At 41.6% G+C, this 23,926-nt stretch overlaps 1 protein-coding gene across 2 annotated transcripts in view; it reads right to left on the reverse strand.

Annotated features, from left to right (window-relative positions):
• Positions 1-23,702, reverse strand: part of dna2 (DNA replication helicase/nuclease 2) — a 33,416-nt gene extending 9,714 nt beyond the window's left edge. The window contains exons 1-6 of one of the 2 annotated variants that reach the window (XM_024430810.1): positions 23,334-23,702; positions 14,593-14,649; positions 12,932-13,977; positions 12,612-12,785; positions 2,136-2,319; positions 1,891-2,039 (exon numbers count right to left, since the gene is read on the reverse strand). In XM_024430810.1, coding sequence (XP_024286578.1) covers positions 1,891-2,039; positions 2,136-2,319; positions 12,612-12,785; positions 12,932-13,977; positions 14,593-14,649; positions 23,334-23,363 — 1,640 coding nt within the window. In that variant the 5' untranslated portion in view covers positions 23,364-23,702. The remainder of the gene's footprint in view (positions 1-1,890; positions 2,040-2,135; positions 2,320-12,611; positions 12,786-12,931; positions 13,978-14,592; positions 14,650-23,333) is intronic. The other variant, XM_024430818.1, reaches the window with a different exon arrangement.
• Between the last annotated feature and the right edge of the window lie 224 nt (positions 23,703-23,926).

The raw sequence follows: 23,926 nt of genomic DNA on the forward strand, positions 1-23,926 counted from the left end.
TTTATGGATAAAAAAACATGCCCGTTTTAAGCGCAATATTTTGTCACGAAAAGATGCTCGACTATGCATATAATTGGCAGCTTTGAAAAGAAAACTCTAACGTTTCCAAAACTCCAAAGATATTATCTGTGAGTGCCACAGAACTCATGCTACAGGCGAAACCAAGATGAAACATCAACCAGGAAATGGGCAGAATTTTTGAGGCTCTGTTTTCCATTGTCTCCTTATATGGCTGTGAATGCGCCGGAAATGAGCCTGCCCTTTCTATCGTTTCTCCAAGGTGTCTGCAGCATTGTGACGTATTTGTAGGCATATCATTGGAATATTGGCCATAAGAGACTACATTTACCAGGGGTCCTTTGTCTAAATTGGTGCGTAATCTACAAGCTGCACGCAGTCATCCAGTGATTGAGAGGAGGCTTTCAACGAACGATATATCATGAAGAGATATGTGAAAAACACCTTGAGGATTGATTCTAAACAACGTTTACCATGTTTCAGTCGATATGATGGAGTTAATTTGGAAAAAAGTTCGGCGTTTTGAAGACTGAATTTTCGGGTTTTTTTGGTAGCCAAACGTGACGCACCAAACGGAGCAATTTCTCCTAAACAAATAATCTTTCAGGAAAAACTGAGCATTTGCTATCTAACTGAGAGTCTCCTCATTGAAAACATCTGAAGTTCTTCAAAGGTAATGATTTTATTTGAATGATTTTCTGGTTTTTGTGAAAATGTTGCCTGCTGATGCTAACGCTAAATGCTATGCTAAATGCTACGCTAGCTGTTACACAAATGCTTGTTTTGCTATGGTTGAGAAGCATATTTTGAAAATCTGAGATGACCGTGTTGTTAACAAAAGGCTAAGCTTGAGAGCTAGCATATTTATTTCATTTGCGATTTTCATGAATAGTTAACGTTGTGTTATGCTAATAAGCTGTGGGGATAATTACACTCCTGGATACAGGTTTTTTTCGTAGCTAAACGTGACGCACCAAACGGAGCGATTTCTCCTAAACAAATAATCTTTCAGGAAAAACTGAGCATTTGCTATCTAACTGAGAGTCTCCTCATTGAAAACATCTGAAGTTCTTCAAAGGTAAATGATTTTATTTGAATGATTCTGTTTTTTGTGAAAATGTTGCCTACTGATGCTAACGCTAAATGCTATGCTAGCTGCGCTAGCTGTTACACAAATGCTTGTTTTGCTATGTTTGAGAAGCATATTTTGAAAATCTGAGATGACAGTGTTGTTAACAAAAGGCTAAGCTTGAGAGCTAGCATATTAATTTCATTTTATTTGCGATTTTCATGAATAGTTAACGTTGCGTTATGGTAATGAGCTTGAGGCTGTATTCACGATCCCGGATCCGGGATGGCTCGACGCAAGAAGTTAAGTTTTTGTGTCTTTTACTTTCGGTTTTTGGTCACCAGCTTCAAAACAGGAGAAAATACTATATTTTTCACAGCAGTTTAGATGGTACAATGATTCTCTACACTGTACTTGCTTGTTTAGAATTTTAACAACCAAAGCAATTTCTGCATATTGCACCTTTAAAGGGATACTTTGAATTTTGAAGCCCTTTTTCTACTTCCCCAGAGTCAGATGAAATCATGGAGACCATTTATCTGACTGTGTGCAGTTTGAAGGAAGTTGCTAACTAGTGTTAGCGCAATGACTACAAGTCTATGCTGTCTACTAGCATGCTAACACTAGTTAGCAACATCCTTCAAACTACACAGAGTCAGATAAATGGTCTACGTGAGTTCATCTGACACAGGGGAAGTAGATAAAGGGCTTCATTGGCAAAATCCTGAAGTATCCCTTTAACATTTCCTAAGAAACTCCCAATGTCAATGTATGATGGCATTGTATGGTATAATGACTCTTACATGTCTCCCAGGTAGTTGGGGCTGAGCAGGGCTTGGTTGGCCAGCAGTTGCAGCCTTTCCATAGAGAAGTCTCCAGACATTGCAGCTTTCTGGAAGATGTCATGAACTATCGTACCGTTCAGCATCTGTTTGGAGCCTCCGTCGAAACACTAAGGCAAAGGTGAGGATTACATATCATTACAATAAGGTCATCAATCAATTCATAAACAGATAGGATAACTGAGCCTGTTATTTCAAGGTCATACCTTGAACATTTCCCCCAGCACAGCCCGTCTCATGCAGCGGATCCCGCTGGCGATGCTAGTGCCAGATATGAGCACGTCAGGGAGAAGCACCAAGAATCCTGACTCCCTGTCTATCAGCCAGGTACCTGAGACACATTGGCCCTCCAGGTGAACCACATCACCCGTGGACACTGGTGTCGACTCCCTAGAGAAGGCAAGACGTACTATTATTTTCACATGAACTATATTGTTTGTCTGAAAGTAAACTTGAGCAATATTACCCAGAATCACGTTCTAAAACGTGCAAAAATCTTTTGAGTTCGATACACTGTGTACAAAACTTTAAGCACACCTTCCTAATATTGAGTTCTGCCATCAGAACAGCCTAAATTACTCAGAGCATGGACTCTACAAGGTGTCGAACATGTTCCACAGGGATGCTGGACCATGTCGACTCCAACGCTTCTCACAGTTGTCAATTTGGCTGGATGCTCCGAGGCAAGCAACACTGAAGCATGCATGAGAGCACCAGCTGTTCCGGACGACTGTGTGATCACGATCTCCGCAGCCCATGTAAGACCTTTAAACAGGTCAACATTCACAAGGCCACAGGGATTACAAGGACGTGTACTCCGAGCATGCGCTGACCAACTGGCAACTGTCTTTACTGACATTATAAACCTGTCCTTGACCAAGTCTAACACAAACATGTTTCAAGCAGCCCACCATAGTCTCTGTGCCCAAGAACACATAGGTAACCTGCCTAAATAACTACCGACCCATGGCACTCACGTCTGTAGCCATGAAGTGCTTTGAAAGGTTGGTCAAGGCTCAAACACCATCCCAGAAACCCACCCCATTTGCATATCGTCCCAATAGATGACGCAATCTCTATTACATTCAATACTGCCCTTCCCCACCTGGACAAAAGGAACACCTACGTGATAATGCTATTCATTGACTACAGTTCAGCGTTCAACACTATAGTGCCCTCAAAGCTCATCACTAAGCTAAGGACCCTGGGACTAAACACCTCCCTCTGCAACTGGATCCTGGACTTCCTGACAGGCCACCTCTAGCTGGTAAGGGTAGGTAACAACACATCTGCCACGCTGATCTTCAACACAAGGGCCTCTCAGGGGTGCATGCTCAGTCCCCTCCTGTAATCCCTGTTCACCCATGATCGCATGGCCAAGCATGACTCCAACACCATCATTAAGTTTGCCGAGGACAACTGTGGTAGGCCTGATCACCAACAATGATACAGCCTATAGGGATGAGGTCAGAGACCTGGCAGTGTGGTGCCAGGATAACATCCGCTCCCTCAACGTGATCAAGACTAAGGAGATGATCGTGGACTACAGGAAAAGGAGGACCGAGCACCCCCATTCTCATCAACGGGGCTGTAGGGGAGCAGGTTGATAACTGAATTCCTTGGTGTCCACATCACCAACAAACTATCATGGATCAAACAGACCAAGACAGTCGTGAGGGCACAACAACACTTTTTCCCCCTCAGGAGAATAAAAAGATTTGGCACGTCACCTCAGACCAAAGAAGTTCTACAGCTACACCATCAAGCGCATCACCGCCTGATATGGCAACTGCTCAGCCGCTGACCGCAAGGCACTACAAAGGGTAGTGCGTACGGCCCAGTACATCACTGGGGCCAAGCTTCCTGCCATCCAGGACCTCTATACCAGGCGGTGTCAGAGGAAGGCCCTAAAAATTTCAAAAAACTCCAGCCACCCTAGTCATAGACTCTCTCTGTTACCGCATGGCAAGCGATACCGGAGCGCCAAGTCTAGGTCCAAAAGGCTTAACAGCTTCTACCCCCCAAGCCATAAGATGACTACTGAATAGCTAATCAAATGGCTACCCGGACTATTTTTATTGCGACCCCGCCATTTTTATGCTGCTGCTACTCTGGTTATTATCCATGCATAGTCACTTTAACACTTCCTACATATTACCTCGACTAACCTGTGCCTCCACGCATTGTACCGGTACCCCCTGTACATAGCCTCATTACTGTTATTTTATTGTTGCGCTATAGTTAGTTTTCCATTTTCTTCTGGTTTAAAAAAATATAGAATTTTTGTATTTAATTCGGTTCATATAGTAAATAAATAAGTTAAAGTTTCTTAAACTGCACTGTTGGTTAAGGGCTTGTAAGTAAGCATTTCACTGTAAGATCTACACTGTCGTATTTGGAGCATGTGACACAAAATCAAATGTTATGTCCTTTGGGTGGTGGACCATTCTTGATACATGTGGGAAACTGTTGAGCGTGAGAAACCCAGCAGCGTTGCAGTTCTTGACAAAACCGGTGCACCTAGCACCTACTACCATACCCTGTTCAAAGGCACTTAAATGATTTGTCTTGCCCATTCACCCTCTGAATGACACATATGCAAGATGCGCCAACAGACATGGAAGCTCTGCTTCTAGCTCCGAAGCAACATTGCAGGATTTTGTTTTTATGCATTATTTCTTACATTATTAACCCCGTTTTTTATTTTATTTATATCACATACAGCCGGAAATAACTTTTGGAAATCAGAGCAGCGGTAACTCACCAGCATTACGACCAGGTATACAACTTTCCGAATTGGATCCTTTGTTTGTACTCCCCAGGACAATTGAACTTATCCCAGAGGCTGTTCCAAGACACCGCCGGCGGAGAAGAGGTATTCGGAGTGGACTTCTAGTCTGACTCAGGAGGGGTGCACACCATCCACCACTTCAGAGAATATTACTCGCTAATGTTCAATCTCTGGACAATAAAGTAGATGAGCTCAGGGCGAGGATATCCTTCCAGAGAGACATCAGGGACTGTGACACTTTTTCACAGAATCATGGCTCTTCCCAGATATACTGTCCCAGTCCATACAGCCAGCTGTGTTCTCAGTACATCGCGCAGACAGAAATAAAGAACTCTCCGGGAAGAAGAAAGACAGGGGTGTATGTTTCATGATTAACTACTCATGGTGGGATTGAGATAACATACAGAATCAAGTCATTTTGTTCACGAACATAGAATACCTCAAATAGTCACAGCCGTGTATATTCCCCCTCAAGCCGATACCAAGACGGTCCTCAAGGAACTTCACTGGACTTCATGCAAACTACATACCCTGAGGCCGCATTTATTGTAGCTGGGGATTTTAACAAAGAAAAATTTAGAAAACACTACCGAAGTTCTATCAACAAATTGACTGTAGTACTCACTTAGGAAAAACAGATCACTGCTACTAGCCTTTTTGAAACGCCTACAAGGCCCTCCCCCACCCTCCCTTTGGCAAATCAGATCACAACTCCATTTTGCTCCTCCCTTCTTATAGGCAGAAACTCAAACAGGAAGGACCCATGCTAAGGTCTACTCAACGATTGTCTGACCAATAAATCAGAATCCATGCTTCAAGATTGTTTTTGATAACTTGGACTGGGATATGTTCCGTGTAGCCTCAGAATAAAATTGACGTTCACATGAACACAGTGACTAAAGTCAATTACGTATTACAAATGGAAAACCTGCCAAGGCACGGACACCGACCTCTTGCTTTTGGACAAACTAAACACATTCTTCGCCTGTTCTGAGGATAACACAGTGCCACTGACACGGCCTGCTCCCAAGGACTGTGGGCTCTCCTTCTCCGTGGCCAATGTGAGTAAGACATTTAAGTGTGCAAATCCTCGCTAGGCTGCCGGCCCAGACGGCATTCCTATTTGCGTCCTCAGAGCATGTGCAGCCCAGCTGGCCGGAGTGTTTATATACATAGTGTACACATTTATATACAGTGTATATATATATATATACATATTCAATCTCTCCTTACCACAGTCTGCTGCACCCACTTTGTCCACCATTGTTCCTGTACCCAAGAAAGCAAAGGTAACTGAACTAAATGACTATCGCCCCGTAGCACGCACTTCTGTAATCATGAAGTGCTTTGAGAAGCTAGTTAAGGATCATATCCCCTCCACCTTACCGGACACCCTAGCCCCACTTCAAATAGATCCACAGACTACGCAATCACCATCGCACTGCCCTTTCCCATCTGGACAAGACTAATACCTACGTCAAAATTCTGTTCATTGACAATAGCTCAGCATTCAATACCATAGTACCCTCCAAGCTCATCAAGCTCGGGGCCCTGGATCTGAACCCCACCTTGTGCAACTAGGTCCTGGACTTCCTGATGGTTCCAATTTGTGCCATGTAAAAAAGCTAACGTTGAAGTTCCTTGCTCAGAACATGAGAACATATGAAAGCTGGTGGTTCCTTTTAACATGAGTCTTCAAAATTCCCAGGTAAGAAGTTTTAAGTTGTAGTTATTATAGGAATTATAGGACTATTTCTCTCTATATCATATACCTTTGACTATTGGATGTTCTTATGGGCACTTTAGTATTGCCAGTGTAACAGTAAAGCTTCCGTTCCTCTCCCCTACCTGGGCTCGAACCAGGAACACATCGACAACAGCCACCCTCGAAGCATCGTTACCCATCGCTCCACAAAAGCTGCGGCCCTTGCAGAGCAAGGGGAACAACTACTCAAAGTCTCAGAGCGAGCAACTTTTGAAATGCTATTAGCACACACCCCGCTATCTAGCTAGCCATTTCACATCAGTTACACCAGCCTCATCTCGGGAGTTGATAGGCTTGAAGTCATAAACAGCTCAATGTTTGAAGCAATGCAAAGAGCTGCTGGCAAAACGCACAAAAGTACTGTTTGAATGACTGCTTACGAGCCTGCTGCTGCCTACCATTGCTCAGTCAGACTGCTCTATCAAATCATAGACTTAATTATAAACACACAGATATAGGAGCCTTTGGTCATTAATATGGTCGAATCCGGAAACTATAATTTCGAAAACAAAATGTTTATTCTTTCAGTGAAATACGGAACCGTTCCGTATTTTATCTAACAGGTGGCATCCCTAAGTCTAAATATTGCTGTTACATTGTACAACCTTCAATGTTTAGTCATAATTATGTACAATTCTGGCAAATTAATTAGTCTTTGTTAAGAATAAATGGACTTCACAGTTCGCAACGAGCCAGGCGGCCCAAACTGCTGCATATACCCTGACTGCTTGCACGGGAACGCAAGAGAAGTGACACAATTTCTCTAATTATAAGAAATTCACGTTACCAGGCAATATTAACTAAATATGCAGGTTTAAAAATATATACTTATGTATAGATTTTAAAGAAAGGCATTGATATTTATGGTTAGGTTTGGTGGAATGACAGTGCTAAATCACCCGTTTGGCTGTGATTAGTAGGCTGTGATTCGATGAGAAATTAACAGGCACCGCATCCATTATATGCAACGCAGGACACACTAGACAAACTAGTAATATCAACCATGTGTAGTTAACTAGTGATTATGTGAAGATTGATTGTTTTTTTATAAGTTTAATGCTAGCTAGCAACTTAACTTGGCTTCTTGCTGCCCTCGCGTAACATGTAGTCAGCCTGCCACGCAGGCTCCTCGTGGAGTGCAATGTAAGGCAGGTGGTTAGAGCGTTGGACTAGTAAACAGAAGGTTGCAAAAATGAATCCCCGAGCTGACAAGGTAAAAATCTGTCGTTCTGCCCCTGAACAAGGCAGTTAACGCACCGTTCCAAGGCTGTCATTGAAAATAAGAATGTTCTTAACTGACTTGCCTAGTTAAATAAAAGGTGTAAACAATATAATTAATAAATAAATAAATAATAAACTTGAAATCGGCCATTCCGATTAATCGGTTGACCTCTAGTGAGGGCCCTGGCAGAGTGGTGCCATAAAAATAACCTCTCCCTCAACAAAACGAAGGAGCTGATCGTGGACTTCAGGAAACAGAAGAAGGAGCACACCCCTATCCACAGATAGGACCGTAGTAGAGAAGGTGGAACGCTTCAAGTTCCTCAGCGTACATATCATTGACAATCAGAAATGATCCACCCACACAGACAGTGTGGTGAAGAAGGTGCAACAGCGCCTCTTCAACCTCATGAGGCTGAAGAAATTTGGCTTGGCCAAATTTTCAAAGACCCACACAAACTTTTAAAGATTGAGAGCATCCTCTTGGGTTGTATGACCACCTGGTACGGCAACTGCACCACCCACAACCACAGGGCTCTCCAGGGGTGGTACGGTCTGCCCAAAGCATCACCGGGGGCACACTGCCTGCACTCCAGGACACCTACAGCACCCAATGTCATAGGGAGGCCAAAAAGATCAAGTACATCAAACACATGAGCCACGGCCTGTTCACCCCGCTACCATCCAAAAGGGGAGGTCAGATCAGGCGCATCCAAGCAGGGACCGAGAGACTGAAAAACAGCTTCTGCAGTATCTCAAGGCCATCAGACTGAAATAGCCATCACTAGCCGGCTACCACCTGATTACTCAACCACACACCTTAGAGGCTGATGCCCTATATACATATCCCTGACATGGCTCGTCCTAATATTTATACATTTATTTATTTTACTTAAAAATGTGTGTATTGTTAGTTACTGTTGGAGCTAGGAACAATCATTTCGCTACACCCGCAATAACATTTTTAATGGTAGCCTCTCCCTCATAGTCCATGTAGAATCAGGAATTCCCCAGGGCTGCTGTCTTGGCCCTTTTCAATCTTTTCTAATGACATGCCGCCACTGGCTGTGTCTAAGTATGCGGATGACTCAACACTATACGTCAGCTACTACAGCGACTGAAATGATTGCAACACTCAACAAAGAGCTGCAGTTAGTTTCAGAGTGGGTGGCAAGGAATAAGTTCCGCCTAAATATTTCTAATACCATTGTAATTTGGACACAGTCACTAAACCCTAAAACTCAACTAAATCTTGTAATAAATAATGTGGAAACTGAGCAAGTCAAGGTGGCTAAACTGCTTGGAGTACAACAGTAGCTAAAACGGAGTAGTCTGTCCATAATAAAGCGCTAATCTATCTTCTTAACACTTTCAACAAGGCAGGTCCTACAGGCCCTAGTTTTGTCGCACCTGGACTACTGTTCAGTCGTGTGGTCAGGTACCACAAAAAAGGACTTAGGAAAATTGCAATTGGCTCAGAACAGGGCAGCATGGCTGGTTCTTGGATGTAAACAGAGCTAATAATAATAATAATAAGCATGTCAATCTCTCCTGGCTCAAAGTGGAGGAGAGATAGACTTCATCACTACTTGTATTTATGAGAGGTATTGACATGAATGCCCCTGAGTTGTCTGTTTGAACTACTGGTGCACAGCTCGGACACCCATGCATACCTAGGGCCCTATGATTTCCGCAATGCGGAAAACTGGGACGGAATCGAGGAATTTGTATAATAATATAATTTGTCTGAAATTGATTGATTTAAAAAAAAAAAAAATCAAAAGTAGGCCTAATTATTGTAGTAACCTAAATGACAACTGTAAAATTACAGACAAGTAGGCATAGAGAAATACTTCCGTTTTCGATTGGAGTGTTTTAAGAGGGGGTCGGTCAGGTTTAGGACCCTTACGTTACCTCACAACTTGGCTGTCACTGAGAAACTTGTAGAAGAGGCCGTCTATGATGGCCAAGAAGTAAACTATGAGTCAGGCGATAAGCTGTTTTGAAAATTCTGTCAGCGTACTATTGATTGGACCCGTAAAAATGTTCGATGACCACTTAAAATCTAAAGCCCATGTGAAGAACAAGGAAAAGCACTGTGTTAGCGAGAGCATGCCTCTTCAAACTACCATTACTAGTGCAAGCGCATTTGCAGATTTAAGACAATTTATTTCAGGACTTTGTGGCTGTGTGCACCGAGTCTGACATCCCCTTAGAAAAGCGAAGAAAGCTATGGCTGTTTCTAGTGAAGCATTGCAAACAGGGAGGAGCATTGCCCGAAAATGAGAGCAGCCTCGGTCAAACTCACCTGCTCTGTGTGTTCGACCAACATATGACTGTCATTCTACAAAAAAGCCATGGGAAGAGGTTTGGGGTGGTTGTTGACAAGACAACAGATGCAAGGGATTGCAGAGGTCTAAACATTGTCATTGGTGAGTTAATTTAACAGCCCATTGATATACCGTTGCATTAGCCTACATATACATTCTGCAATGTGAATTGTCCGCATGCAAATTGTGACATTCCAAACAACGAGCTATCGTGGTGAAATATAGCGATGTACGTCAGCTAAATGGAGAGGCAGACAGCTGCTAACTATCGCTGTATCTAGATTGTGTTTACACTTGAAATGACTTATTTTGTCACTTATTTTAGGTTAAAACAGTTTTTCCTTATCTTTCATTGCAGGTGTTGAAAACCAGTACTTTCTGGTGGATGTCATTTTCATGGACAGAAGCAACTACTCAACATTTTCCCAAGCTATACTAGCCTCCCTCCACAGCAACGATCTGAACCTGAATGATGCCTGGGCAGTCACAGATAATGCCTCCTACTGCCTGAAGGCATACAAGGAGGTTCTGAAAGGAGTGATGCCCAACAGTGTCCATGTAACTGGTCTCTGCCATGTCATCAATCTGGTGGGTGAGACCTGGCAGCACTACAAATACTTCTGAAGTTGCATCACTTGTGACATGGATGAGAGGTCTTCTTCAAGAAGCCTGCCAGAAAGAGAAGATGGGTGAGCTTCCTCATTATGAAGGAGTTTGTGCAGGCCAAGGCTCCTCCTAAAGCAGTGATCTCCAGGTGAAATAGCTCCAGGTGAAGTACCATGCACAGCATGTTCATCTGTACAGAGTTTTTGTTGGCAGAAAAGTCCTCATCCCAGGCAGTCACAAACATCCTCAGCCAGCTGGAAACAGAGAAGGTGCAGGCCTTCAATGTTAAGCTAACCTTCATCTCAGAGGGCTGCTCCAAAATGATGACAGCTCTGTCAATCCTGGAAGGAACCAGTGTCTGCATACAATGTCATGGAGGATCTGGGCTCTTATCTAGTGAATGGAACAGCAAAAACATGTGGGTATGGTGCCAAGACAGATGAGCTATTGAGAAGGATGGGGATTGGAGAGAGGAGGGAGGTGCTTGACCATCTCCATGATGCATTCCACTTGGCCTTCAAAGTTCTCAAAGCACTGGAACACACATCCAGCCAGAGAGGTCTACAGGCTGGCTAGGGTGTTCAATCCTAGGCAGGCTCCAGCCATGGAAAAGCAGATTGGAGCCTATACACAACTGAAACCCATAGCAAGCCCATCAACAGAGCTCAGTGAAGAATGGATTGCCTATCACCACTGTGTGTCCAGGGAGCCCTCACCTGCTTTGTAGCTTGCTGATTACTAGAGGGGCCTGAGTGCAAGATTCCCAAGAGTTGCAGAAGTGGCAGTGCCCTACATCTACTTCCCAGTCAATTCAGTCAACAGAGGAGTTTCAGCAAATACAAGACTCTACACAAACAAGCGAGAGGCACTCACCGAGCTAAACACAGAGGCTGACAATCATGTACCTCAATGGAGATATCTATGATAGATGGAAAACTTACAATGGACAGACATAGGAGCTCATAAGGTAGTTCCATAGGTTTTACCCATTGCTGCATTATTGCCTAGATTCTTGCATTAATCTTTTTTTCCATTTATAAAAGTTCCAATAAAGTGCTTCACAAGTGTTACAAAACAAAAACGTATTTTCTTTACATAAGTATAACTCTAGGTTTTGCCTATTGCCTAGATTCTTGCATTAGTTTTTAAAATTTATAATGAAAAACTTAGAACTCTGTATTGAAGCACTTGCCTTAATAAAAAAATTATGCAATGATGTATTGCATCATTACAAATTTACTATTATACATCTTATTAAAATTGACGTTTTATTCATTTACATTATTAGAAACTCTTTCTGATGATAAAATTAGCGTAAAACACAGAACACAGATTTTATTTTTTTACAGAAAAAACAGAATTTTGGGATTTTAAAAAATTGCGTGAGATAAGGCCCTAAATACCCCACAAGACATGCCACAAAAGGTCTCTTCACAGTCCACAAGTCCAGAACAGACTATCAGAGGCGCACAGTACTACATAGAGCCATGACTACATGGAACTCTATTCCACATCAAGTAACTGATGCAAGCATAAATAAATAAATAAATAAATATATATATATATAGTACAAAATCCATGTGCACATGTGTTTGTAGTGCGTATGTTAGTGTGAATGCATGTCTGTGCCTATGTTTGTGTTGCTTCACAGTCCCTGCTGTTCCATAATGTGTGTGTGTGTGTGTGTGTGTGTGTGTGTGTGTAATATATATATATTTTTTTTTAAATGTGTATGTGACAAATAACATTTGATACACAAGCCATGTCTCAAGGCTTAAAAATAATTTGTTTTAACCTGTCTCCTCCCCTTCATCTCCACTGATTGAAGTGGATTTAACAAGTGACATTAATAAGGGAACATAGCTTTCACCTCGATTCACTTGGTCAGAATGTGTCATGGAAAGAGCGGGTGTTAATGTTTTGTCCACTCATTTGGGTATGTAAAATAATGTATTGTGCAGAAAATTACCATCCATCCTTCAGAATACAAATCTCAGTAGAATGGGAGGTCTTGGAGGCAGTGATGGTCAGATGTTTCTCCACAGAGCCACGAGGACCATGGATCTCCTGCACATCTAGTATCCAGTAGCGGTTGTGCAGCCCAGTGGTCAGAATAACATGGTCTGGGATGCCTTTCTTTTTACTGGTTAGTGAAAAACAACAAAAGGGTAATTTCATATGCACAAATATCACTCCATACCAGACAACAAGGCATTTCAGGCATATTTTAAAAAATCCATTCAATTTTTTTTGAGACGATGCCTATTAAGTTAGATGTGCTCATCATACCCAGCATTGGATTTCTCCTCAGTGTTACTGAAGATCTCCTCCATTTTGTCATCAAACCAGTTGTCCTCCAGCCCCTCCAGGTGGTCTTCTGATGTTACTCCTTTCCCATCAGTGCCACGGTCTCTGACAGCACTGTTTTCAACTTCCATTAAGCTCTTATTGGGATTGGGTGGACACGGAAGGATAGTTTTTACACTACTAGGCTTCTCAAAGCTAGTAGAGATCACATGCCCACCGCTTGTATTCAAGTCTGTAGGGCAGCCATTATATTCTGTGGCATCTTTCTGTTCTGTAATGACCGTAAAAGCACACTCCTCTTCACATTCACTCAAGCTGCTGGGGAGAGAGCTCTCATTAGAGGACAAGGACGAAGCTCTTTTGACAGACAGTGGCTTTAATGATGGCATGACGTTTCTAATCTTCTCCTTGGCACCTGATGTAAATACACTGTAACCTAAGTGTATCTGACCAGCCTTGGATGGCTTGCCATTCACAGCTTTGACAACTAGGCCTGTGCCCTGCTGGAATTTCGTACCTTTGGAGTTTTGAGTGTCACCAATGACTTGCAAGCATTCGCTCAGGAATTCCTCTCCATGAAGGAGAGGCTTCCGCAAAGGGCTAATAGAGGGCCTCTTTACTGGCATGGTTTTGGGACGCTTGGCAACCTGCAAGTCATCGGGACTGAACAGTCTTTTCACAGAGCAACGTTGCATGTTACTGTTCTTGGTGTTCGTCTGTACCTGAGGTGGGGGACTGATCTTACTCCTCAGGGAGAACATAGCTGCCTTGGGAGAATTTTCCCTTATTAAGCTGACCCCTCTGGAGCACGGTCTGCGGCAGATAGGAGAGAGATGCCCATCTTCAGGCTTTCTGGCAGGGTGAGAGGTTCTGATCTGGCTGTCGGGGGTCTCTGGGACAGATAAGAGGTCAAAAGACAGGGGAGAATTTTCAATGCCTCCCAGGACACTGCGCTGGTTAGAGGTGACATTTGACGAGTCCATCTCAGTTATGCTGCAAATAGTTCTCTTTGAGGGAGGCGTTGACTCCTGAAACCAACACAAGGTCAAACTTAAGTTTGTCAACAATTGTACACAGAGTGAGGATAATTCAATAAGAAACGGTAAAGGCGTCAGCATGCTTCAGTTCAGTTGGTGCCTAATCAACTCTGCTAACCGAACGAGTGTGTTCACATGCTCCCTTAAAAAGACCTATGCTTGAAAAATTGAGAAAAAAGCAGCAATAGTAACATCCATTGAGACGCCATAGCCAGTATACACTTCTTCTAAATAGTCAGAATTATTCTAACTCAATAAATCTGTCATTCATTTTGATGTTTTGCAGAAGATCTTAGTTGAATGTAAAATTGCACAACTAAGATGTTTGGTGCAGTTATGATTTTTTTGTTGTTGCATAAAATGAGTTGTCTCTCATTGAATGACAAAGACTATTGAAGAATCCCTACTGTTGAGCAATCACCGAGGAAGGGGAGTAGGCTTTCCCTGAAATTCTGCTTGCCTCCAGAAAAAAAATGTGTGCCCAAACAGCGGAATAAACTCACCAGAGTCCAAAAGAAAAATATCATAGTATATGCCAAACTCTACCGGCTGTGAGGCATGTGGACGCCTTAACTCAAAGGACAATGCAATGGGGGGGGGGGTCACCTTGAGTTTGTTTGGGTAGAAAAATGAAGAGAGTGTCTTCTGATGGCCTCCAATTACCTATCGTTGGGACAAAGTACAGCAAATTAGCATAGAGCCTTTGTGGTGTTAGGGTAAAGGGGGATACCTAGTCAGTTGTACAACAATGCACGTCTTGTGCATTTAACCCAACCCCTCAATCAGTTATCATAACGAGACCAAAATATCCACAGGAATGTATTAAACTGATTTGGTAAAAAAGCTGGTACTAGTGCGCTCAGACTTCTGTCACATAAAGCATGTGCAAAATCATGTAACACATGCACGAGCTGCTAGTATGTATGAATTTTATGCATGTATTTACATTGTGTGTGCATGCTTCAGGTGAAATCTGAATGCACTACCAGCATTTTGAAAAGTATGTTTGGTAATACTTTTCTTGTGGATATTTCGCCTCAAATTTCCAGCAGCATTCCCCCCCGTGTCTATGGAGTTAAGTTGCACTTCCTACGGCTTCCACTAGATGTCAACCATCTTTAGAAACTTGAATGAGGATTCTACTATAAAGGAGGGGCTCATGAGACCTCTGAGTCAGTGGTCTGGCAGAGTGCCTTGGTCTCATGACGTGCGATCACGACAGAGTTACCTCTCGTTCCAGTGCTTTTCTTCAGACAAAGGAATTCTCCAGTTGGAACATTATTGATGTTTTATGTTAAACATCCTAAAGATTGATTCCATACATGTTTCTAAAGGACTGTAAATTAACTTTTCGAGTTTGTGTCTGGACGAAGTGCATGCACCTCATGAAAATGGATTACTGGGCTGAACACTTGTTGTTAGCATGGCTATTTGGACACAAGTAGACTTTATGGAACAAATCAGTCATTTATTGTCGAACTGGGATTCCTGGGAGTGCCTTCTGATGAAGTTCAAAGGTAAGTAAATATTTATGGTGTTATTTCTAACTTTGTTGAGTGCAAAATGGCGGATATTCCTCTAGCTGTTTTGGGTTCTGAGCTCCGTTCTCAGATTATGCTTTTTCCGTCAATTTTATTTATTTGTATTTATTTGAAATCTGACACAGCGGTTGCATTAAGGAGAAGTATATATTTTATTCTGTGAATAACAATTGTATCTTTTATCAATGTTTATTATGAGTATTTCTGCAAAATCACCAGATGTTTTGGAATCAAAACATTACTGCACGTAACACGCCAATATAAACAGAGTTTAGGATATAAATATGCACATTATCGATCAAAACATACATGTATTATGTAACATGATGTCCTATGAGTGTCATCTGATGAAGATCAAAGGTTAATGATTAATTTAATCTATATTTCTGTTTTTTGTGACTCCTATCTTTGGCTGGAAAAATGGCTGTTTTTCTGACTTGGCTATAACCTAACATAATCATATGTTGTGCTTTCGCTGTAAAGCATTTTTGAAATCGGACACTATGGGTAGATTAACAAGATGTTTATCTTTCATTTGCTGTATTGGACATGTTAATGTGTGAAAGTTACATATTTCCCAAAAATAATTTTTGAATTTCGCACGCTGCCTTTTCAGCGGAATGTTGTTGAGGGGTTCCGCTACCTAGAAAGGTTAACCAGGTAGGCTAGTTGAGAACAAGTTCTCATTTACAACTGCGACCTGGCCAAGAAAAAGCAAAGCAGTGCGACACAGAGTTACACATGGAATAAACAGTATCAATAACACAATAGAGAAAGTATATATACAGTGTGTGCAAATGAGGTAGCATAAGGGGGCTGAGGCAATAAATAGACCATAGTGGCGAAATTATTACAGTATGGCAAATTAAACACTGGGGTGATAGGAGGTGCAGAAGATGAGTGTGCAAGTAGTGGTACTGAGGTGCAAAGGAGCAAAATAAATAACAATATGATGAGGTAGTTGGATGGGCTATTTAAAGGTGCAGTGATCTGCTCTGACAGCTGGTGCTTAAAGCTAGTGAGGGAGAGATGAGTCTCCAGCTTCAGTGATAATTGCAGTTCGTTCCAGTCATTGGAAGCAGAGAACTGGAAGGAAAGGCGGCCGAAGGAAACATTGGCTTTGGGAGTGACTAGTGAAATACACCTGCTGGAGCCCGTGCTGCGAGTGGGTGCTGCTATGGTGACCAGTGAGCTGAGATAAGTTGGGCCTTTAGCTAGCATTGACTTATAGATGACCTGGAGCCAGTTGGTTTGGCAACGGATATGAAGCGAGGGCCAGCCAACGAGAGCATACAGGTCACAGTGCTTGGTAGTATATGGGGCTTTGGTGACAAAACGGATTGCACTGTGATAGACTGCATCCAATTTGCTGAGTAGTGTTGGAGGCTATTTTGTAAATTACATCGCCGAAGTCAAGGATCGGTATGATAGTCCGTTTTACAAGGGTATGTTTAGCAGCATGATTGAAGGATGCTTTGTTGCGAAATAGGAAGCAGACTCTAGATTTAATTTTGGATTGGAAGATGCTTAACGTGAGTCTGCAAGGAGAGTTTACAGTCTAACCAGACATTTGTAGTTGTCCACATATTCTAAGTCAGAACCAACCAGAGTAGTGATGCTGGATGGGTGGGTAGGTGTGGGCAGCAATCGGTTGAAGAGCACACATTTAGTTTTGCTTGCATTTAAGAGCAGTTGGAGGCCACGGAAGGAGAGTTGTATGGCATTGAAGCTCGTCTGGAAGTTAGTGACAGTGTTCAAAGTAGAGGTCGACCGATTATGATTTTTCAACGCCGACACCGATTATTGGAGGACCAAAAAATGTATTTGTAATAATGACAATTACAACAATACTGAATGAACACTTATTTTAACTTAATACAGCGGGGGGGAGTATTTAGTCAGCCACCAATTGTGCAAGTTCTCCCACTTAAAAAGATGAGAGAGGCCTGTAATTTTCATCATAGGTACACTTCAACTATGTAAGACAAAATTAGGGGGAAAAAATCCAGAAAATCACATTGTAGGATTTTTTATGAATTTATTTGCAAATTATGGTGGAAAATAAGTATTTGGTCACCTACAAACAAGCAAGATTTCTGGCTCTCACAGACCTGTAACTTCTTCTTTAAGAGGCTCCTCTGTCCTCCACTCGTTACCTGTATTAATGGCACCTGTTTGAACTTGTTATTAGTTTAAAAGACACCGGTCCACAACCTCAAACAGTCACACTCCAAACTCCACTATGGCCAAGACCAAAGAGCTGTCAAAGGACACCAGAAACAAAATTGTAGACCTGCACCAGGCTGGGAAGACTGAATCTGCAATAGGTAAGCAGCTTGGTTTGAAGAAATCAACTGTGGGAGCAATTATTAGGAAATGGAAGACATACAAGACCACTGATAATCTCCCTCGATCTGGGGCTCCACGCAAGATCTGACCCCGTGGGGTCACAATGATCACAAGAACGGTGAGCAAAAATCCCAGAACCACACGGGGGGACCTAGTGAATGACCTGCAGAGAGCTGGGACCAAAGTAACAAAGCCTACCATCAGTAACACACTACGCCGCCAGGGACTCAAATACTGCAGTGCCAGACGTGTCCCCCTGCTTAAGACAGTACATGTCCAGGCCCGTCTGAAGTTTGCTAGAGAGCATTTGGATGATCCAGAAGAAGATTGCGAGAATGTCATATGGTCAACTTTTTGGTAAAAGCTCAACTCATTGTGTTTGGAGGACAAAGAATGCTGAGTTGCATCCAAAGAACACCATACCTACTGTGAAGCATGGGGTTGGAAACATCCTGCTTTGGGGCTGTTTTTCTGCAAAGGGACCAGGACGACTGATCCGTGTAAAGGAAAGAATGAATGGGGCCATGTATCGTGAGATTTTGAGTGAAAACCTCCTTCCATCAGCAAGGGCATTGAAGATGAAACGTGGCTGGGTCTTTCAGCATGACATTGATCCCAAACACACCGCCCGGGCAACGAAGTGGCTTCGTAAGAAGCATTTCAAGGTCCTGGAGTGGCCTAGCCAGTCTCCAGATCTCAAACCCATAGAAAATCTTTGGAGGGAGTTGAAAGTCTGTGTTGCCCAGCAACAGCCCCAAAACATCACTGCTCTAGAGGAGATCTGCATGGAGGAATGGGCCAAAATACCAGTAACAGTGTGTGAAAACCTTGTGAAGACAGAAAACGTTTGACCTCTGTCATTGCCAACAAAGGGTATATAACAAAGTATTGAGAAACTTTTATTGACCAAATACTTATTTTCCACCATAATTTGCAAATAAATTCATTAAAAATCCTACAATATGATTTTCTGGGAAAACAAATCTCATTTTCTGTCATAGTTGAAGTGTACCTATGATAAATTACAGGCCTCTCATCTTTTTAAGTGGGAGAACTTGCACAATTGGTGGCTGACAACTTTTTTGCCCCACTGTATAATATATCAAAATCAATTTAGCGTCAAATAAATAATGAAACGTGTTCAATTTGGTTTAAATAATGCAAAAACAAAGTGTTGAAGAAGAAAGTAAAAATGCAATATGTGCTAAAGCTAACGTTTATGTTCCTTGCTCAGAACATGAGAACATGTGAAAGCTGGTGGTTCCTTTTAACATGAGTCTTCAATATTCCCAGGTAAGACGTTTTAGGTTGTAGTTATTACAGGACAATTTCCCTCTATACCATTTGTATTTCATTAACCTTTGACTATTGGATGTTCTTATAGGCACTTTAGAATTGCCAGTGTAACAGTATAGCTTCCGTCCCTCTCCTTGCTCCTCTCTGGGCTTGAACCAGGAACACAACGACAACAGCCACCCTCGAAGCATCGTTACCCATGCAGAGCAAGGGGAACAACCACTCCAAGGCTCAGAGCGAGTGATGTTTGAAACGCTATTAGCGCGCGCTAACTAGCCAGCCATTTCACTTCGGTCACACCAGCCTCATCTCGGGAGTTGATAGGCTTGAAGTCATAAACAGCACAATGCTTGACGCACAACGAAGAGCTGCTGGCAAAACGCCCGAAAGTGCTGTTTGAATGAATGTTTACGTGCCTGCTTCTGCCTACCACCGCTCAGTCAAATACTTGCATGCTCAGTCAGATTATATGCAACGCAGGACACGCTAGATAATATCTAGTAATATCAACCATGTGTAGTTAACGAGTGATTATGACAGTTTTTTTATAAGATAAGTTTAACTAGCTAGCAAATTATCTTGGCTTACTGCATTCGCGTAACACTCCTTGTGGAGTGCAACGAAAGAGAGGCAGGTGGTTATTGCGTTGGACTAGTTAACTGTAAGGTTGCAAGATTGTCAGCTCAGGGGATTCAAGGTCAAAATCTGTCTTTCTGCCCCTGAACGAGTCAGTTAACCTCTTTGGGATAGGGGGCAGCATTTTCACTTTTGGATAAATAGCGTGCCCAATTTCAAATTCCTGCTACTCATGCCAAGAATATAAGATATGCATATTATTAGTAGATTTGGATAGAAAACCCTGACGTTTCTAAAACTGTTTGAATCATGTCTGTGAGTATAACAGAACTTATGTAGCAGGCAAAACACAGAGGACTAAACTTTCAGATTTTTTTTTTTTAGGTCTCCGTCTGCTCAGTGAGTTCTCGTTGGCAAACGATATTTCTTAGGAACTGTTTTTCAGTTCCTACCACTTCTACTGGATGTCACCAGTCTTTGGAATTTGGTTGAGGTTATTCATTTGTGCAATGAAGAATTAGGCCATCTAGGAACTGCGTAACACTGTTGAGTTGCGCAACACTAGAAAAGTAGCATGGTTTGTTGTCTTCCTGTATTGAACACAGATAAACCTGTCTACAATTTGATTGATTATTAACGTTTAAAAATACCTAAAGTTGTATTACAAAAGTAGTTTGAAATATTTTGGCAAAGTTTATAGGCAACTTTTGAAATATTTTGTAGTGAACGTTGCGCATTTTGGAAGCTGTTTTTTTCTGGATCAAACACGCTTTTTAAATTAACATTTGGATATATATGGACAGAATTAATCGAACAAAAAGGACCAATTGTGATGTTTATGGGACATATTAGAGTGCCAACAAAAGAAGCTCGTCAAAGATAATACATGTTTTATATTTTATTTCTGCGTTTTGTGTAGCGCCTGCAGGGTTGAAATATGCTACCCTCTTTGTTTACTGTTGTGCTATCATCAGATAATAGCTTCTTATGCTTTTGCCGAAAAGCCTTTTTTTAAATCTGACATGTTGGCTGGATTCACAACGAGTGTAGCTTTAATTGAGTATCTTACATGTGTGATTTAATGAAAGTTAGATTTTTATATAATTTTTTTGAATTTGCTCCGCTGCATTTTCCCTGTTTTTTGCCCAAGTGGCACGCAACCGTCCCCTATACCATAAGAAGTTAACCCACCGTTCCTAGGCCATCATTGAAAATAAGAATGTGTTCTTAACTGACTTGCCTAGTTAAATAAAGATCAAAAGGTGTATAAAAAAAGGGTCCAAAAATACAGATTTCCGATTATTATGAAAACATGAAATCGGCCCTAATTAAAGCGGCCATTCCGATTAATCGGTCGACCTCTAGTCCAAAGCATAAGGACCAACCACCCAGACAACCAGTAGAGGAAGTAATTAAATGTACAACTAAGTCAGAAAATTACATACACTTAGGTTTGAGTCATTAAAACTCATTTTTCAACCACTCCACAAATTTCTTGTTCATAAACTATAGCTTTGGGAAGTCGGTTAGGACATCTACTTTGTGCATGACACAAGTAATTTTTCCACCAATTGTTTACAGACAGATTATTTCACTTATTGCCTTCATATCATAGGCCTGCAGTAGCTAAAGTTTAATAATAGACATACCATACTAAACGTTGACAAACATTTATAAACTTTAGTAGGGTAATATCAGAAGTCAGTCAAGCAATTGTTTATAAGTAAATTATAAACTGGGTGGTTCGAGGCCTGAATGCTGTAAGCCGTGGTACATCAGACCGTATAACACGGGTATGACCCCAAAAATATTTATGTTGGTAACCAGTTTATAAAAGCAAAAAGGCACGTCGGTGGTTTGTGGTATTTGGCCAATATACCATGGCTAAGGGCTGTGTCCAGGCACTATGCGTTGCACATAAGAACAGCCCTTAGCTGTGGTATATTAGCCATATGCCACACCCCTCAGGCCTTATTGCTTAAATAATACCCAGTTTACATTGTGACGCATTTCATTACCATACAGCATCTACACCTCCTCTGGCCTTTTTGCTTAAATACAAATCAGAAGAGAAAATGTAAACAAGGTAAACACACACATTACCCTGAGCCCAATAGAAAAAAACAACCCTCCAAAACAAAAACAAATAAGTTTGACAACCCTTGGATCACCCCTCCCCCAGTAAATTTTGATATTTCGCTTACCTGTTGCAGTTTAGCACAGATCCATACATTTATGAGTTCCTCTATTGACAAAACTACACTTTCTGAGTTATGCTTATACACAGGTGTTCAGGGAATGCAAGCCGTTTAGCATCCTAGACCTTGCTGTCTATCTCCGACATTTGCAACATTGTTTCAATATTCAAATTCGATCTCTAGCTGTCCCATAGTAATGAACATGGTTGGGACGAGAGCGAGGGGAAGGCAGCGTTTCTCAGCTAGTTGAAATCATGAATCAGCTGCCATCATTTTTATGGATGTATCCAAATAAATGTCAGAGAACAGCTTATGCAAATGTGGTTACTGTTGTTACGTGACTAAGTTAGCTGTAGTTGGCTAGCTAGCAAGCAAGGGATAAGAACGTTGCCAGCCTGGATGGCAATGGAACATTTAGAATGAACGACTGGGTCCATAGATACAGAACAAAAAGACTGAACGACTGGGTTGTGTCTGGCAACCGAACCGATAGAACGAACGACCAGGGTAGCAACCCTATATTTGGTTTGGGACTATATCTTGTGGAAGGATGAAAATGAATACATATATTAAAAAATAAAGTTGAATGAAAATATGACAATCCTTATTTGAATATGTTGGTAACCAGTTGTATAAAAGTGATAATGCCGTCAAAGCCGGCGTTTGGAAGATATATTGGCAGTTTTCAACACTCTCAGGCATTATCACTTAATTGTGTGCGTCTGTAAATGGTTGTTTGTGTATGTATGTATATATACACACAAATTCAATCAAAATAATTGATACACAACTTGTTAGGGTGAGTGTACCCAAAAGGCCATACATCGATTTTACAGCACATGTTTATGGAAAACAGACGGAAGTTGAGGTGACCATCTGATGTTAAAATGCCTGCTGTAACTTGTGGAATAGTCAACGGCTGGAATGCACTTTTAACCAATCAGCATTCATGATTATACCCCCCCTTGTATAACTCAATAAATCATTCGATTTGTCCATCGTGTTAATGATGGCGGATTAATTGACTTTAATATCATTTTTTTCAGGATGAGAAGAGAATCGTCCACCCCCATGTTTTAGAATATGCACAAGGTGTCTCGATTCAACCGTTAGTTTTTTGAAAATAATTTCTTGCTGATATGAAAGGTCCCTATGTTTACAAAACCATACCAAGTGACGCGTGTTTATGTTCAGACTGAACTTCTGGGCTTTTAACAAATCTCCCCCATACAGAAGACGACTTAGTCCAATGGCTGATTTAGCTATGTGTAATGTAATGGAACTTAAGAGTCATGAAGAGCTACGGGAAACCCTGCGAGCTAACGTTACGTATTCATGTATGTAAAAGTAATAGCTTGTCACATCATAAAAATTTGCAAATACTCACAGAGTTCTTCTTTAACTTGGTCCTCTGCATTGTAACGTTAGAGATCTGACGACATGCATGTGTGTTTGGAGGATAGCTAACTTAGATGACTAGCTTTAGATAGCTGCAGCTAACCTGAGTGGCTAAATTACTTTAGTTCACGTTATTGGTTTTAGTCAACGCAAGCTTACATATTTCGTTAGCTAGATCCTAGCTGGAAACGTATTACTTCACTAATCACACATGCATCTCAAATGCCTACCGGTTACATGTATAAAGGTAGCCAACCTCGTCAAAAGACTTGGCTAGCCAGCTATTTCAGGTTATTTCATTCATTGTCAGCTATGCGTTCCTTCTTATTTTTCGCGCTAAAAGCATTAATGGTAGTTAGAATCAAGACACTCCCACTCCATAATATTTTCTTCTTCTTCTGTGAGTTTTATGGCAGACTACAAACCAAAATGGTGTATTACCGCCGCTAACTGGACGGGGTTGAAAAAAACCAAGGTAAAAAATAAAACCAATACGTGATGGTTAAGTACATTTTCCCTAACCCAAAATAAAACAATAAAACAAATACATTGACAAAACCAAAACCCCTAAAGCTCCCACTT

This window comes from Oncorhynchus tshawytscha, linkage group LG01 (assembly GCF_018296145.1).
Source record: "Oncorhynchus tshawytscha isolate Ot180627B linkage group LG01, Otsh_v2.0, whole genome shotgun sequence".
NCBI classification, from domain to species: domain Eukaryota; kingdom Metazoa; phylum Chordata; class Actinopteri; order Salmoniformes; family Salmonidae; genus Oncorhynchus; species Oncorhynchus tshawytscha.